The sequence below is a fragment of the Emys orbicularis genome, chromosome 2, assembly GCF_028017835.1.
Source record: "Emys orbicularis isolate rEmyOrb1 chromosome 2, rEmyOrb1.hap1, whole genome shotgun sequence".
Taxonomy (NCBI): domain Eukaryota; kingdom Metazoa; phylum Chordata; order Testudines; family Emydidae; genus Emys; species Emys orbicularis.
In genome coordinates, this window is record NC_088684.1 from 270,714,339 (window position 1) to 270,733,972 (window position 19,634).

The window sequence follows — 19,634 nt, forward strand, 5'->3', positions numbered from 1 at the left end:
CATTTCTTGTTTAGGTGTATTGTAAATTATGATACACAGTAAAACATAAATAAAAAATACAAGCCAGTTGTCACTCCCCAAGCTGTCTTAACTTGTATGAACTATGAAGAGTGACTTCAATTCAAGCCTCAATAGTATTAGAATATCAGCAATAACCCCTACATCTGTATGCTAAAAGTTCAGGGCCTGACCTTTAAGGAAAGATAAATAGATCTCCATTTTCATTTAGAAAAGCCAACAAACATTCTGCATTGACTGAAACATATTACTGACCTTCTCTTCTGACTTTATTAAGCAGTTAATGCCTATGAAAGATCAGGTTATTTGAAAATGCCAAAATGGCAATAAATATTAAGAAATCATAATTATGGAGGCAAGTACTACAGGGCTGTCCTAGTATGTCATTTTACTTGACATAGCTCACACAATATGTAAAAACACAGCTTTAATAAAGGTCTCTCTCTTTATGTTGAGGAGTCAATTCACTCATACAACATCATCTAGAATACACTGATTAAATCAGAAGTGAATTTCAAGTTGAAGCCTTAAATAAGTGTATGCTTTAATGTACCCACAAGGAATTTTTAATCAAACTATGTTATTTGGTGAAATAACTGCTGTCTGTTAGCAGCAAAGAACATGTATTTGTTATATTTCTATAAAAGCTCTTACTACAATGTCTTTCATTAGAAATAATCAAAGACAATCAATGTCCCTATTTCACTCATTTATAATAAACTACTTGGGGGTATACTTAAGCACTTTGCTTCATTTGTTGCTCCACATTTACGTTCTCAGACTAATCAAATGAAAATCAAGATGGGAAGATGCATCTTTCTACAGTGGAGATTGACGAAAGAATAACAAGGAATCATTTCTGTATGCATGCATTCTATCCTAGGTTAGCATGCGTATAATAAAGTATGCTAAATTACTGTGCGTGTCTGTCTATAATTTGACTCGTGCTGTCTTTACATAGCAATTCTTATAAAAGCAATCTATTTGAAATAAAACTGAACACCTCTGATATATGTTTTAGGTTGTGGTTTTAAAGTCTGAACTTAGAGGCATTTTTTGTCAAATTAAGTTAAATTGATTAAGTATGAGTACCCGTATTTTTTCTTTTATCTGAAAATTCATTAAAACAGGATTCACTAGTACAGGGGATGTCAAACATTTTTATAGCATGGACCATGTTCCTAGACAGATTGCCTTGTGGATCGCCAGCTTTTCCCATCTCGTGGTCCATGTCTCCCCTCCCATTCATGATCTCAGCATTTACAGCAACTGCTTACATGTCTAAATTATATTAAGAAAATGTTTACAGTATTTCTTGCTGTCTCTAATGTAGTATGTATAGGTGGAACGCTAGGGGAAAAGTTAGCATCATGTGATCAACCAGCTCTCTGCAGGGCACCAGGAAGTGAGCTACATCCCACAGTTTGAGAATCTCTGCTCTAGCAAATTAAAAACTGATATTCCTGTTTTCTTTTTTTCAACATCTTGGGCATTAAGATTGCTTTGTGACAAAATAATTATTTCCTCCAGCCAACATTTATGTTATCATAATTATTGTTGATGTTCTACAAGCTATGTGAAACATACATATTTTCACCCCGGCTGAGAAAATTAGATGTTTGCATATTATGTCCCAGTGATATTTTCAGAGGCTTCCTATTTATCCATTCCATTAAAGAATGAAAACTCAGTGTAGTGACTGGGGGCATTTTTGTAAGTACAGTGATTCCTTACTCAGCCAACAACAACATTTTTCCAACCAAGTTGTCTTAAGCTGATGGCCTTAAGTATTTCTGAAGGAGCATCAACAACAGAAGCAAACTGTCAATTCAGCCTTATGTCACCCAAGTTTGTAGAGCTTAAAATTCAGTAACCAGAAACAAGCAATCTGGTAGTTCATAAGAAGTTCACAGAAAAGAGGGCGTAATTTTAGAAAGAAAATTGCTGTCCTGGTAATTATGAAGCCACAGTAAATCTCTACCATTCAACATACTCTGTCATCAGCTCCTTTTAAGACAATCATTTTTATTAATTAACAAAAATCTAACGTGAAACAAATAACCTTTCACATGAAGGCAAAGTTTAACAGAATGGGTATATATAGCATATTCTGTCACAATGGTAGGCTGTTTGCTATATAATTTCCAATGTCATTTCTTCATGTTGAATGCAATGCACCCTGCCTTGAACTCACTTGCTTTAACCTCAAAGACTTTGGCATGCATTGTCATTTAAAAACTCATCATTTGCCAACAGTTACAACACAGTGGCATCTGAGACACGTTAGTTCCTATTTTAAGTATAATGAAATAACTAGTATTTCAAAAATGACTGGGTGGTAATTATTTGCAAATACTGACTTTTAATGGTGACTGCAGTACACAAGCTATATAATTTATATAGCTCTAAACTTGCAGACTGGGCATCTCGAAATGACCTCGCCATTCTTCTAGATGGGATCGTGACTTGTGCTGGGTCAGTTCAGTTCAGTTCATGGCCATCCTCAGTCAGCAACATGGCAAGTCTTGGATAACTTTCCAAGCAGCCAACACAGACCGTCGCTGATCCATACTGGCTACAGCTCCCAGTTGTCAAGAGTTCCAAAAAGAAGCAGTGAAACTTCTGAAAGGCTGACTAGGAAAAATACAAGGAAGCGCTGGAGAAGAGTGTGGTGACAATACCAGCCTGGCATACCTCGGTAAATGAGACCTACCGTCGCTTCTGTGGTGCTATCTACAAAGCAACCTACAGAGCCATCCCACACGGCTGCCGCCTGGTCTACATCCCCTATCTCAACATGGAGAGCGTTGCCTTGCTCGAGCAGTATGAGGCATCTGGTGACCCAGATGTTGCTGACCATCTGACCGAATCATTGGACACTGCTCGCCGAGCCAGATGGGAGGAGACGACCCGCTCCAGCCACAAGTGTTGGAGTCTGCTCCGACGCCTTGGAGCAGCGCAGCAGCCACCTGCACTCAGCCGATCCTCAGTGACACCCAACCAGGTAGCTGGACACCTACTTAAAGTGGCCAGAGCACCTTTGGAAAAACAGGTGTGAAGACAAGTGAGGAATGACTGGCGTATGTTTAAATGTGTACACCAGATCAGAAGCTGCCCAGAACCATTCGCTGGAACAGAGCCGGAACAGACACTGGGTAGCATTAAGTGTGGAACAGCTGCAGGCTATGACAACATATCTCCAGAATTCCTGAAAAACCTTGGCCCCTGTGCTCGGCTTTGGCTTCACAAGGGTCATCAGTGAAGGTAGGCTACCGAAGATATGGCGCACCGCAAAAATCATTGGCCTTCTCAAGCCTGGAAAGGACCCACGTCAAGCATCAAGCTATTGTCCCATATCATTATCGTCGGAGTGCCTGGTCCTACAGCACATATTACCCGATGGGGAGAGAATTTTGAGCCCTGACCAAGCCGGCTTTCGCCGAGGCCATAGCACATGCGACCGAGTACTCACGCTGACCACATTTGTTGAAAATGGCTTCCAGAGAAACTTGAAAACAGGCGCTGTTTTCATTGACCTAACAGCAGCATACGATGAGGTATGGCACACTGGTCTGCTCATGAAGTTATCACGGGTCCTGCTACCTTGGGTCACAGGCATCGTTGAACTGTTCCTCTGTGATAGGCAGTTCAGAGTCCATATGGGGGAGAAGATGAGTGCTTGGAGACGACAGAGCAATGGGTTACCCCAGGGCTCTGTACTTTCTCCAACCCTGTTCAATCTTTATATCAATGACCTGCCAACAATGGAGTCATGAAAGTTAATTTACGCAGACGACATCTGTTGTGGTACCCAGTCCTGGATGTTTCACAAGCTGATGCCACCTTAAACCAGGACATGACAAAGTTAGCTGACTTGCTTGTAAGACTTGGCGCCTCCAGTCAAGCATCCTAAAAACAGTCTCCAGTTTGTCCCATCTTCATCACGCCAGCGCAACCTGAGAACTGAATATTTATCTGAATGGTCAGAAGGTGAAGCATGAAGTAGAGCCGGTCTATCTAGGTGTGACCTTAGACCGCACACAGAGTTACCATGCCCACCTGAAGAAGACAGCAGCTAAAGTTAAGACGTGCAATAATCTTCTTAGCAAACTGACAGATTCATCATGGAGTGCTCGTGTTCCAAATTTGTGGATGTCAGCTCTTGCCACCTCATATTTGGTGGTGGAGTATTGCACACCAGTTTGGAGTCGATCATCACACACCAAACTGGTGGATATGCAGTTACATGCCGCCATGCGTATCATGTCTGGCACCCTGCGTCCAAGTCCACTCCCATGGCTTCCAGTTCTGAGCAATACTGCCCCTCCTCATAGCAGATGAGAGGTTGCCACTGGCAAGTTACTGGAGAAAGTATGCGCCAACTCAAGCCTGCCACTGCACAATGACCTTTTTAACCACCAGCTGCATGTTTGCCATCACGTCGCCCATTATGGTCTCATCCGCCATGCCAGGATGTTATGGCAGAAACACTCTGGCGAGAGGAATGGATATCTGTTATAATCCCCAACCAGTCCCTTGTTACCGACCCCACAATCTGCCCGCCTGGTTTTGACCTGCCCTGTCGCCAATAGTCCCTGTTGAACAGGTTCCAGACTGGGCAAGGTCTCTGTGCAACCAACCAGTATCACTGGGGCCTTTGTGACAGCCCTTTGTGCAGCTGCGGCACAACACAGACAATGACGCACATTGTTGATGAATGCCTGCTGACTAGGTTCAGCAGAGGCCTAGAAGAACTGCATCATGCCACTGAAGATCCCATTGCTTGGCTAGATGACTATGCACAGGCTAAATAAATAAATATAGCGCTAAAGATGCAGTGTTGCTGTAGCCGTGTCAATTCCAGGTTATGTGAGAGACAAGATGGCGTGTGTGTGGCTTAAAGCTCGAAAGCTTGTCTCTCTCACCTACAGAAATTGGTCTAATAAAAGATATTGCCTCATCCACCCTGTCGCTCTATATGTGCATACATATATAGAGATATACATATACGAGACACATTACAATACAAGCACGTGCACACGCGCACACAAATACAGTATTGTTTCTCTCCCGTAAAACGTGATTACCGTCAAACTCAATTACAGTATCCTAAGGCTCAGCATGAGAAATATCAGCAGTTATATCAGTCAGTGATCTACACTGAATATCTCACAACCCTGCAGAGTAAGAAACAACAGCTTTATATAATTAGAAAGAGGAAATTCCCAGATTTTCAGCTGGATGTGCAAAACTTATTTCTAGTGAAGGCAGAGCTGAGATATTAGACTTAAGTCATGAAGTTTTTAGATACAGAATATAGTAATTTTGGAGGTATTTAAAAATATTTACAAGTTACATTTTTCCTCTCTCACTGGGCCCATTTCAATAGGACTTACAGTAACTAAGGCACCTGGCCTTTACAGGTTGGAAGGTACAAAAAGATGTTCCAATAAAATGTTTTAGTACTCTTTAAAATGTTTCAAAAATAACTTTCCGTAAAATATGCTGTATATACAGACCACATGATGGGTTGCTGTGGCATTTTATTTGGGATAACTTACATAATTTGCACATGGCTTCATCACCCATGAGTAATATGGCCATACCATATATACTCAAGCCAACAGATTGTTTATACTACATTAGGCTTTCATGGGGAGAGGGAGAGAGAGAAAGAGAGAAATACACACATATTACACATTCTCAATATAAATTACTTCAGAAGCATGCTCCTTACCTTTTCTCAGTTGTATATTAAGTCTCTTCCCTATCTTTTTGGTGTTATAACCACTGTTTGTAGCGGAGGTAAGAACTTTTTGAGGTGATGGAGCCAGGCCCGATGGTGGTTTCCCTGAAGAATTCACACTATGAGGTAGCTGTGAGTAAGAGTCTGTTTGATCTGTCTGGTTACTCATTCTAGATATTCTTTGTAATGTTTGAAGTCCAGCATTGTTAATACTCTTGTTGTCGATATATTGGGAATCAGGGCTAAACCGGTTGGAGTAGTACGTGTTCTTCTCACTTTGGGATAACTGTTCATACTGCTCTTTATTTGCTGCAGGAACCACATGGAACCAAATGATGGGCGTACGCATGGCTTGACGAAACATATGCTGTGCTCTAGGTTTCAACAGGAATACAAAATTAACAAATTAAGACTGGCAGACTACAAAACACTACAAGCATAATTACTGATGTTAATTAAGCAACACGAGCTGACAGACATACTGCTGAAACAAATGAAAAAAATCTGAATTTGTTCATTAGTATATTATGGCTGCTTTTTGCTAAGGTTTATTTCCACAGGGCCACACAGTAAGGTTGAAAAATACTTTAAAACTAAATATATGTTAAATTTATATTAAAGTTCTGTACATGCTGCATATTGCAGTAGCAACTTTAACCATAATTATGCTGTGTCAATTTATCATTTTTTCTATGAGGCTTATTAAATAATTAACAGTATCTGTAAATACAATAATTGCAATGGTGATAGAAACTAAATATGGTTTTCATTGTAATTTCTTCCAACACAAAATGGAGCATTTTTCTGTGTTTTTTCCCCACACTGTCCTATTCATATGTCCCTGAAGTAGTCCACACCGTGCTGCCCAGTCCCTCCTTCAAGACCTTCTTTTTCTGAAATGTCTACAATAAATTGCTCAGCTGATAATAGACAGTCAACATTTAATTGGAATAAAAATACATTAATGCACAACTTTATGTGTTTGTCTGTTTTCTTAAGTCCCAGTCTTGCAAAAACTTAAGCACATACTTAATTTCCTGCCCATTAGTAGCCTCACTGAGTTCAATGAGAGTCTTGTCTTTTCATTGACATCAATGGGTTTTTGATCATTGCCTTAGAACACGAGCTCTACAGGACACAGATTTTTTTAAACTATACTTCTGCACAATGGTGTCCCGATCCTGGTTAGGACTAATAGAAACTAATGCATTACAAATAACAATGAATGCACAACTGTCAGTTTAAGACATCATTCCTTTAGTTGACAATATATTACATACTGAAAGGAAATTTACTTCTAAAAAAATCTGATATATTCCTCAGAAATATATATATTTGGCCCTCTCCCCCTCCCCGTTATGAATATTTACTTTCTTTTCTACATTTTCAGACCTGTTTTCATTTTAAAAAAAAAATCTTCCATCCAATCCCAGTCTCCTACAAAGCAAATATTTATAACTTCACAATTTTCTACAGGGAACCTTCAGCTACTCTGTTTACAGTGTCTAGTTTTCACACACACAAAATCACAAGTGTTTTAAAATGTTAAACATACAGGACTCCATGCTGCCCTCATATACGCAGCTTGCAATACTGTAAATGTATAAAAACAAGAACCATGATTGATTTTTCAAGATAAAACCAGGCTCAGTTTATCATCTGCTGAAGAAAAAAATGGGCCCATAATGTTTAAGAAACAAGGCATAATTTATCAGAAAACTGAAAAGTCACATATATTCTGATGGCAGTAATTATTCTGTAGTTTTGTAGCTTGACTAATTAAAAGAAATATGCTCTAAAACTGTAGACTATTTTTTCCCTCTATAAAAAAGAGGTTAGACAATTTGTTTTTAAATGCTTTATTTCCTCAAATTACTGCAATATACAGTGATTAACGGTTAAAAAAAGCAATAATTGTACAGTAAATGCACTTACTGTTCAAATCTCCTATTGCGAAGGTCTCCATCGTTAATCCTGACAATACAATCATTCTCATGAAAAAGGTTTTCTTGTTCAGCTTTTCCACCTTTCTCCAGTCGTTTTACTAATAACCCCAGGGTTCTGGAATATTAAGATTACAAATGATTACACATCTAATATTTCCTCAGTACATAATGTCCCCCTGATTTAATGTGCTTTCATGATAATCATTAAGCCTACCCTCTGCTTAAAGCAATACTACTTAACTAAAGAAACAGCTGTTCTGGAGCAGGATATCAAAGTTCCAAATCACTTATAAACATTACCTGAATTAGGATCCACCCTTACATAAGAAACAGGGCACTACATTTTTGAAATAAGAATATACAACACTGTCTACATTTAAAATTCAAGCAGGGCAGCCAGTACGTCTCAGTTGACATCACAGTGTAGGTTGATGCAAGAAGCCTGGATTTGTGACTCTTGCATATTTGGCTCCAGGCAGCAACACAAAGGTGATAGCCTGCATCTTCTCAGTAAGACAACTGAAGGAGGGCACAGCAAGTTTAATTCACACTTCAACACTTCCAGTTAATAGAGAAATCCTCAGCCATTACTACTACTACTACTGCATGGGTGAAAACTGATGATATACCAGATAAAAGACAAGCCTAGAATGAAGGGATAAGTAGAAGATTTAGGAACCCCAACTTGGGGTTTACATCCTGAGTAAACCAATTGAAAAAAACTGAAAATAAAACAACATTCTCTGATTTCTTTGAGTTACAGGAATCCATAATTGTTACTTGTAAAACAGTAAGGGGGATTTTTAAGTAGACAGTTTACCCTGAAGTATCTAGGTCACTAGAGATGAAAAATAATTACCATCTGATGGCCTCTGTGCAATGAGCTGGTTACCTCTGTCTAGTCTTTATTGCAAAAGGGGCCAAGCCACCCTTACTGGCATTCTCAAAGAGGCAGAGGTGAACGAACATCCAGTCTGAAACTATCCTCTCATTATTAAAGGTGCCCCTTCAGGTCAGGGTTGTGACATTTTGACAGGGCAATGAGTAAGCAGACTGAGTCAGTGTTCAGGACTGACAACCCAGCATATTTCACACACATTACATTTACTTAAAAAAAAAAAAAAATCACCACCTTAACTTCAGCATGACAAAGGGACAGGACCATATATGCCAGTGGTTCTCAACCCGCATCCCGCAGGCCACTTGCGGTCCAATCAGCACACAGCTGCGGCCCATATGACATCCTCAGGGCCATACAGGTAGTATATATATTGTATGGATGTGGCCCACATAACACAGAAAGCTGCATATGCGGCCCACGATGGTAAATTTGGTTGAGAACCACTGATATATGCACTGTTCAAGCATACCTAGAAGCAAATGAGGAGGCACACTGATATTTAATGGGACTTCTCTCATGCTTAAAGTTATGTACACAGTAGAATACCTTGCTGAATCAGGCACAAATGCAAAAGAAATGTCTTTAACTTAGCTTTCCCTGTATAAGTTCTTCACATACACACACCCCACACAAACAAAACCATCTCTCCTTATAAACTAATCATACTACGTCTCCTAAAAGCTGAACAGAAAGAGAGAAAAAGAGTATTATTTATATTTTTATTTTTAAATACTATGGAGGTGTTAAGATGCTACTGTGGGGGGGCGGGGGAACGACACGGGCACACAGATAATGGGGATAATATGTATTTATCAGCACAAAACAGGTGACACAAAAACAGCAAACTATCAAACCAGTGATTAAAATTCAATTCATGCTATTCTGCCAAGAAGTCATATAGAATATCCCCCAAATTCCTAACATAATTTAGGTGCATCGGTGTCAAAGTTCCCAGGAGAACTGCACCTCTAGTCATCACATGGCTTCAGGTGGAATCATGTGGTTCTCCACTCTCAAGCTAGGAACCTGGCTGCAGTTCCCTAGAACTAACCCTGGTTATCTCAGCAGGTCTGACTTTGGCTTAAACCCTGCAGTTCTCTTCCCAAGAGCAATGACAGTGGTCAATACTCTTTAAAGCAACTATTTACTTAGAACAAAATCATTTCAGTGAAAACATATCTTAAAAACAATAAAACAGACTGTACATGTGTTTAGCTTTTCCCTTAGGCTTATCACTGTCTGGTCTGGGAAGGCCCACTTTTCTTTAGACTCCCTCTACAGAGTGTCTGTCTGTCTTGCTCTTTCTCTCTCTCCCTCTCCCAGTCTACCTATCTCCCTAGACAGCTTCCAACAAGTGAGCAACACCTTAGTGTTCTTTTCATCTCCAGGCTTATAGCTTTGGTAAAACAAAGCTTTCAAATTGTTGGGTAAGAGAGACCAGATCCTTGAAGCTAAAAGATTGCCCCATTGTCTTTCAACTACCCCCTGATATTGTCTTTCAACTGTGTTCTGGGGTATCTGTATCTAGTTCTACGGAGTTGCTTTCCTCATTGGTCTTCCTACAGCCCCTATCAAATTATATCAGTACAGTTATATAGGCAATTCTAATATACTACCATAGTTATACAGTAACTTTATCTCACCTCCTAGGTCACACACAATGTTCATAAAATTATTTGTAATGATTGCACAGCAATTCCATGTCTGTCACAATGAGTAAAACAGAAATCGCTTTAGTAATAGCTCTGATTACATCTATTTTTCTTTGGTTTCATTGCAAAATGTCTTGATCACATCATTGGGATTTTAAAATTATAGTGTATAATTACAAAATAAAATTTTACTAGGATGTTCTCTTAGTTGTGGAAAAGCACTAAAAATAACATTCATAACTGTTGATTACACAAAATACTTTTATTCCTCTAAGTAAAATATAAAGTAATGCTAAAACTGTTTGCATGCATTTATTACATCATTTTGCACCATAATTACAGTTGCCATGCAGCCTAAACTATAGTTAAGGCTGTAAAACAACCAATCCATTTTCACTCATTAAGCTTTCTGAAATTATCTCAGGGAGATGAAACTTTCCACCATTCTGTCTGTCAGCCCAAAAGTGGGGTTCTGGGAAAGGGCATCATTTTTGTTGTTACCCCCTTGGGTTGTTTTTACTGAAGTCTGACAAAAAAGAAACCATTCCACTATGTTCAACTTGTTTGAATAGGGTAAAAAAAAAAAAACATTTTTGATGAAATTCACCCTGTGTAGAGGTGCACCATGAAGTCCCAATATAGGGCTGAAGTGGGATGTAAGTGGTGCTTAGGGCCTTATGCTAGCCCCTACAATGGATGTCCATACACTTTATCGTTGCGTTTTGGTTGGGCCAATACTCCTGAAAATCCCACTCTAAATTCTGAGCCCTGATGCATCTGCAATTCAGATTGTAACACAGTTGCATGGCCCAGCCACACCTGTTGAAGCCAAAATCAATCCCTCTCCCTCTTCACACAGCACAGATTGGTGGATGACAATAGGGAAATACTGACCATACACAGTGCCTCCCCTTACTTTATACAAGGAATTCTCTATCCTCCCCATAACTGATGGTTGAGAAGAGTACGCAGCCCTCAAGAGATGTCCCCACACACAGCTTCAAAAAGGGTGGGAGGGATAGCTCAGTGGTTTGAGCATTGGCCTGCTAAACCCAGGGTTGTGAGTTCAATCCTTGAGGGAGCCACTTAGGGATCTAAGGCAAAAATCAGTACTTGGTCCTGCTAGTGAAGGCAGGGGGCTGGACTCAATGACCTTTTGGGGTCCCTTCCAGTTCTATATTTTTGGGGGGAGGGATAGCTCAGTGGTTTGAGCATTGGCCTGCTAAACCCAGGGTTGTGAGTTCAATCCTTGAGGGGGCCACTTAGGGATTTGGGGCAAAATCAGTACTTGGTCCTGCTAGTGAAGGCAGGGGGCTGGACTCAATGACCTTTCAAGGTCCCTTCCAGTTCTAGGAGATAGGATATCCATTAATTTATTTATAAAATTTATTTTATTTTTTATTTATAAGGAGCCATCAAGAGTGGGTCCAGAGTACACTATACCCTACACCCCACATAGTGATCGGGGATGAGGAAGAAACAGATCCCAGCAATTCACATTCCTTCACCCCCAAAGGAAAAAACACATTTTCCTTTTCTTATAAAATAAGAAACTCAGATTTCCAAAGAGTTTATTAATAAATCTTTTTTCCACTCTAACCCCAGCAACACTTTTGCATGGGCTCAACTTGCACATTTGCCTGGGCTCAAGGTCCATGTATAAATCAGGATGCGAGCGTACATATAACTATATACAATCAAAAGGCAAACAAGATGTGCTTTGCTGAGGCAGAAGATCCTCTATTTCTATTCTAATTAAAAAGTAAAGCCCTACAATATATAATGGCAAATATAATACTTCACTTTAGTGTAATGGTGACACTACAACCTATCCAAACTCTCATAGCTAACCCAGAACACTTGAGGTATTTATAGATTTCTTTTTATTTTGAGATTAGTTACCTATTAATAGGACATTACTTTTTTTTGGTAGAATGATTGCTATTGTTATCCTTTCTAGTGAAGTTGTATTAACCTACTGCTAATATAGGACACATCTTATTTTCTGCATGATTCATTGTTTCTGAAAACTATCCACATAAGCTCTCAAATCTAATAAAAACCTTATTAATCCTAACCACTGGTAAAATAATGCAATACAGAAATAAACTACATGTCAAAATTGCAATTACTCTCATTAAACAAAGCTTACAAGTTCTATTAATGCAGGAATGCTCAGCTCAGATGCAGCATCTGGCGTTCATGGATATCTTGCTTTTTACCCAATATTAGAGCTGGACTAAGGAATGTACAGCTGAAGTGGCATAACTAGCAATTAGAGCTGTGTGGAGAACAGAAATTCCATTCTGGGAAGGACTTTCAGATTGCAAAATTTGTTTTCATTTCAGTTAGGAACAAAACTTGAAAATCTCTAAATACTCCACAAAAGAAAATGTTTTAAAAAATGTTTGGGGCCAATCAAAATGTTTATATTCAATTTTGTCTTTTTAAAATTTTTAGCATATATAGTACAAAATTAAAAAAAAAATCAAAACAAAAATTCATTTCAAAAGGAAAAATTGGAATGTTTCAGCACTGTCAGAACTTTCCCAAAATGTTGGTGAAACTGATGAGATTTTGCAAAGCATTTCAGTTTATATAGAACAGTATATTCCAATGGAATATGGAATATGGTTCCATCCATTTTTTTCCAAGCAGCTCTACTAGTGATCAAAAAGGGCGTGACTAGCCTCAGTCAAATTTAAACCCAGCATCCTCCTGGTTTCTAATCCACTGCTGTAAGCACTAAAGATCACATCTGTAGCTCCCTTTTTTACATACCCACATAGGCGCTGACTCCGTGGGTGCTCCAGGGCTGGAGCACCCACAGGGAAAAATTAGTGGGTGTTCTGCACCCACTGGAAGCCAAGCTCCCCTCACCTCCTGCCCCACATCACCTCTTCCCCCTCCCTGAGCATGCCATGTCCCCGCTCCTCCGCCTACCTCCCAGCGCTTCCTGCCGCCAAACAGCTGTTTGGCAGCACTTCGGACTTTCCAGGAGGGAGGGGGGAGGAGCGGGGACGCGGCGGGCTCAGGGGAGGAGGTGGAGAAGAGGCGGGGACTTGGGAGAAGGGGTGGAATGGGGGCGCGGTGAGGGCGGTGCAGGGGTGTGGTCGAGCACCCATTGGGAACAGTGGAAGTCAGCGCCTATGCATACACAGAGAGTTTGCATGTTGGGAAAAGGCATAATACTGTATCACAGTTTAAACACACACTCAGTAATGTTTTCCAATACAACTCTATCAGAGACAGAATAATTTGCCCAGAAATTTTGCAAGAACCGTAGTTTCCCACACAATTTTAAAAGCAATTTCCGCTCATGTTGCTGCATCATAACAGTAATTTAACGTAGAGTTATACTCAGAAACGTTACTCTAAAAATGGCGTTGTTTGGATTCATGTTCATTGTTGCAAAGACTCCAGATTACATTTGCTCATTTTAGAAGCAAAAGGATTTTTTGCAGTCTTATTGCGGAATCTACAAAATAAACTGGATTCTTTCCTTGTCAAGGATCACCACCAGTCTTCCCAGTCAATGGAGATTTGCAGCATAGATGTAGTCCACATACTACATTCTGCAGCTCGGCCAAGGACATTAGTGATGATGTGCAACAAGGAAGAACCCTGTCTGACCTTCTGATTCCAGGATTCTTTTGCAGAATATATACATGTATGGTATATGCCTACCTAGGAAGATGCATCATGTTAGAAAACATCTTAATTAACCAGTTTTAACTAACGTGATTTTAAGCAAAAAGGCAAATCATTTTAAAAAATATATTTTTAAACCCTAGGGGGCTAACTATGACCAGATAACTTTTTAAACATTACTAGTCCTTGTCTATGCTACTACCTCACATTAGAAAACAGGCTAACTCACACATTTTAAACAACATTATACATTTTCTCAGTGTAGACAAGGCCTTAGCCTAGGAACTCTCCGAGACTGTGATTGAATTTCTTATACGCTCTGCAAAGAACTCTGCAAACTTATGACCCAGTAGAAATTACAATAATAATGATGTATGAAAATCGCTCTCCATGTTGTGTTTTACACCAGCTTAATTTTAACTGATGGGGGGCGGGGGGGGGGAGCAGAAAAGGCAAACCACTGAGATCTTCTGTCTTTACACTTGTTTAGATATATAATTAGGAATTTAACTGCTTTGATTATATTAACACTTGCACCACTATATTTCCACAAGGTTCATTAGTCTAATTATACAATTAAAATAAACTCAGCCACACATGTTAACATTTCACTTCTAAGTATAAATTACAACGAATGATAAAACTGGAAATAAGCACAAATGTTTTACTGACATCTAAATTGTCTGAGTTAGTCTGAGTTCTTCTTTGAAAATGTGAACTCCCCACAATTGCCACCCAGCTGTATGGAAATTATCATAATTTATCTTAATAAAAGCTGACAGTGTAAACACCATGAGCATAATAAGAACATTACACTGAATATGCCAGAATATGGTTCAGCTACCACTGCCCATTGCACACATGTGTTGAAGTTATTCACCTGTTAACTATGATCCAGTTGCAATTGAATCAACTGAGACACAAATGAAAATAGTCAACTAAAACTGTTTAAAGAAAGTAACTAACACACAAGAGTAAAAGTATTTCTATAAAACAACTACCAATTCTGAAACAAAAGAATAATAGGGTCATTGGCACACACAAAACTATGCAGTGATAAAAATTGACACATAATATCGGCACTAGAACATAAAGCAATACCATCATACTAGAAAGCGAGGCCTTGTCTAGTCAATTAAATGGTCATAGTTGACAGGGCCAAAAGAGGACCCAACCCAAATCCTTCCTACAATATTAAAATATTTGATTGCCCCACCCTAGCAGTGTTATAATAGTGCTCAACACTTTCATTCCAGAGCCTCAAGCTTGATTTCCATTCTTGGATTCTCAGTTCTCAGATTGGCTGGGATGATGAGATTCCATACAACCTTTGGGAGAAGGAGGTGAGACAAAGAATGCCTTGGGTTACTCAACAGCAGTCCATCTCGATGATGAAGAAATGGGATTGACTGGCACCAAAGGGAGGCTCTTCCAGTCATTTATGTCTTTGAGAATCCAGGCTACAATGCAGGGCCTTGAGGATGGGGAATCAATGAGAAGAATAAATGGGGAGGATTTTCAATGCTCCAGTGGAGACACAAAAAACACCCATGTGGCTGCAAAAATAAAGTCTGGCATAAAGGAATTTCAGTACAAACAACGGCTACCAGATGTTGCTTCAGTTTTCTTCGTATCTTAAACAACTAAAGCAGCAAAACAAAGGAGTAAACTTTACTGAAAAAATGGCATCAAATTTTAAAGTGATTTATTAACTTTGGAACATAAAAGGGACTTAACACACATATTGGAAATGAAAAAAATATGATATTAAAGAGTACCGTGGAACAGAAAAATCAATCACAATTCTTCAGTATGGGAACTGTATGTATGTCAGTGTCTACCTTCACATAAATGCAGAGATTATTTACACACCAAAATCTGTCAAAGTAATGTTAAGGTTGTAATTTAAGATGACAAAAGTAAGGAAATTCAAAGTTCAGTCTGTGTTATTTTATCCCTTCTTCAGGAGTTCCCAAAATACCTCGCAGGACCAGATACATAAAGATTACAGTAAATCCAGACCAAGTTATACTACCTTATAAGAAAGAAACTTTGATTTATATTGTCTAAATTTATGGACGATAAATGGGATGCGGTGGAGAACCTGATGTTTGGATTTGACTTGCACTAAGCAACCACCAAGGAAAGGAAGACATGAATTTCCTTCCTCCACCTTGGTGAATACATGATACGAATCACAGGCGCCAACTTTCTGATTTCCCCGGGGAATGCTCGACCCCCAAGGCCCCACCCCCGCTCCACCCCTTCCTCCAAGCATGCCCCATCCTCGCTCCACCTTTTTCTGCCCCCGCTTCTCCCTCTCCCTGCCCAGCGTTTCCTGCCCACCGCTGAACAGCAGATCAGCAGTGAGCGGGAGGCACGGGTGGAGGAGGAGCGGTTTGGCAGGGCCTGCCAGTGGGTGCTGAGCACCCACTATTCTTTTTTCATGGGTGCTCCAGTCCTGGAGCACCCACAGAGTCAGTGCCTATGATGCTAATGACAGGCCAAAATGAAGTACTGTTAATTATTATTGGCCCACTACAATGAATCTCACAAACTTCTTGTGACTTGGCAGTATTGCCACATGGAAGTAGGCATCCTGGAGATTGAGTGTGGCAAACCAGTCATTGTAATCTAAGGAAGGAAGGAAGGATTGATATTAGGGAAATCACGCAAAATCTTATGTATTTGATTAACATGTTAAGATTCTGAAGGTCCAATATGGGTCTTTGACCCCCTTGGACTTGGGTCAGAAATTATCATGAGTGAAGTCCCTTTCCTCAACGGTGTCAGTGAACATGTATGGCCATTACAGTAACCAGAGTCTGAATTTCTTGATGGAGCACTGACTTATGAGATGGGTCTCTATAAAGGTACAAGGTAGGTGCGTGAGAAAGTGGTGTGGAAAGAAACTGGATAGAATATCCCAGTCTTACAGTGCATAGGACCATTTGTCTGTTGTGATGGCTTCCCAAGCAATCAAGGAAGTGGGACAATCTGTCCCCAAGTTGGGGGCAAGACAGCAGAAAGATTACCAACTTCTGAATTGCTGTCCTTGAAGGGGAAGTCAAATGGGCTGATTCCCGAGAGCTGACTGAGGACGAGTATGCTGATTAAAACTGGAGTTGGAGAACCCCCTTCTCTCTTGATTTTGGCAGATAGAAAAACTGCCTATAATACTATTATTTCAAGGGTCTATAGTGATGTCTGTTGGAGGCAGGGGTATAGACCACTAACGACTGAAGGGTAGCAGAAGAGTCTTTGAATGAATGCAAAGTTTCAACAAAACTAAACATCAAAGGGGAGGTCAAGCCAGCGATTGTTCCAGCACCGAAGCTGACAGTGCCGAGAGAGTCTGAGACTGAAACTGAGGCTGAAGACTGTAGTGTTGGTGACACAGTGTGCGCCAGACAAGCCAAGCTCTTGCCATGTTTCTCAGGTGGTAGTAGTGTCGATACCACTCAGAGTCTCTGCACCATAGCTGAGGAGACAGACGGACCCAGTACTGGAAGAAGTGCTGCCAACACAATGGACTCCTGCACCAAAGGAGAGTCTGGTACAGAGAAGCAAAGCAAATCCTTTGCTGCCTCATAAGTCTGCAGGGTTGTTGCTACCAACAATGTTTGCACTGAAATGGCATTCACTGGTACCAGAATCAACGGTCTCCCTGCAGACAGTCGACCGCATAGCACCAATATCTTCCTGCCATGGTACCAGGTCCATAGCTCGGCTCTGCTCTGGGTACCTGAATCTTTGCGTAAGTCTACACTGGCAAGTATCTGCCCCACAACTTATACCACTTTTATTAAAACGCTAGAATTAAACCGCTGTTGCGTGTCCACACTGTGCTCCTTGTGATGCTGGAGCGCATCCATATAAACAGCTCTTGCAATGGCAGACAGCAGTGCATTGTGGTAGCTATCCCACCGTGCAACTGGCTGCAGGGTGCTTTGGGAAAGGTTTGCAATGCTTCATGGGCAGGCACGTCGTCACATGATGCAGGTTTCCCAATCCCATTGTTTCATGAGCATCCTCCTACATTGCCAGCTGCTTTTCAACTGAAGTTGGGGGAGAGTGTGTGACAGGGAGTGTGTGTGTGTATGGAGGGGGGGGGAGAGAGACAGTGTGTTTTGGAGAACAGAGAGTGTGTCAGCATGCTGTCTTGTAAGTTCAGACAGCGCAGGAAGCAACCAATCCTGAGGCAGGAGGAGGGGAAACCCCATCAGCCCCCACCTCCCTCCCTGGGCTCTCTGCACAGCAATCTCTCTCCTACATGCACACACATGCCTCTGTGTTCAAAGGCACAAGCATTCCACATTAATGGTTTGCTTTGTGTCCCAGAACAGATCAGCACAGAACACAACTGCTGTCAGAAATGGTGCTTTGAAAGGGGAGGGGTGCATGTCTCCAAGGCAGCCGAGTTCAAAACAATGAGCAGAACGGTCACTTGAGGCATTATGGGACAGCTCCGGAGGCCAATTACAGCGCAGAAAGCAATCAAGTGTCTACACTGGCAATAGAGCGCTGGAGCCTCTGTGCAAATAGCCTTACGACTCTAGTCAAGTTGTTTTTTTGCACCGCTGCAACTGAGGAGTTTCTGCGCACTAAGTGGCTTGGCAGTGTGTACATGTCTGCAGTTTAAGTGCAAAAAGCTGCTTTACTGCACAGAAACTTGCCAGTGTAGACAAGCCCTTTGGGAAGGCCCCGGAGAAGAAGACTGACTCCTCTTTCTCCGTTAAGAAGAATCCAAGTCCAAGGGTCTGTCAGAGACAACCACACCCACACTTGCAGACTGCATGTGGGTAACTAGGGCACTCACTTGAGGGCTGAGGCATGCTCCATGAGGTAGTGTTTGAGGCACAGGTCTCTGGAAATTGCCTGTCTTTCCTAGAAAGAGCAGCAGATACTGCACCTCTTCTTAATTTGCCCCTTACTGAGGCAAATGTATGGGGGTCACTATTCGGGGTAGACACCTCACATGATAGGCAGTGCTTATAGCCTGGCGAATGCTGTATGCAGAGCACTGAAACAAACTATTAAAAATGAACTTTAAAAGTCAAAATAAAATAAAATTTAATGGATATTAACTTCTATTTCCAGATAAGGTAGGAAGCTAAACTAGCTAAATAAGAAGAAGAAAAAAATCCCTATGAGGTAAAACTGCATGGCAAGCTCTGACTCAGGACACGAACGGTGAAAAGGAACTGAGGGGGCTCAAGGCAGCGCTGCCCTTATGTAGCCTCAAGAGGGGCCATGAGGAGGTGCAGGGCACACATGCCGCCCCAAAGTGTACTGCTGCAGAAAACTCCGGCTCTAGCACTCTGAGGGCGCACACATCTGAGTAAAATATACATGTGCAACCACTCAAAGAATGGCAGTGCTCTGCTGCTCCAGGTCTTATTCCCCTACTAATAAACAAACCCACCAGATAGGTAGCCTCTAAAAACCCAAATATATGTTTTTTAAATGTCCATTTGCTGAGCCCAACCTGAACACACACAGCAAAACTTCTCTCTGGCCTGATCTACACTAGAAAATAAGGTTGATATAACTATGGCAATTCAGAAGTGTGAAAAATCCACACCCCTGAGCAACGCAGTTAAACCTACCTAATACTCGCTGTAGACTGCGTAAGTCGATGGGGGAATTTTCCCATTGATCTAGCTACCACCTCTCAGGGAGGTGGATTACCTATCCCAATGAGAGGAGCCCTCCTATCG

At 40.9% G+C, this 19,634-nt stretch overlaps 1 protein-coding gene across 8 annotated transcripts in view; it reads right to left on the reverse strand.

Moving 5' to 3' along the window:
- The window catches only part of PARD3 (par-3 family cell polarity regulator), a 658,895-nt gene that overhangs the window by 259,876 nt on the left and 379,385 nt on the right, over positions 1 to 19,634 (reverse strand). For all 8 annotated transcript variants that reach the window (XM_065400237.1, XM_065400238.1, XM_065400236.1 and 5 more), the window contains 2 exons: positions 7,700 to 7,825; positions 5,756 to 6,138 (listed from right to left, as the gene is read on the reverse strand). In XM_065400237.1, coding sequence (XP_065256309.1) covers positions 5,756 to 6,138; positions 7,700 to 7,825 — 509 coding nt within the window. The remainder of the gene's footprint in view (positions 1 to 5,755; positions 6,139 to 7,699; positions 7,826 to 19,634) is intronic.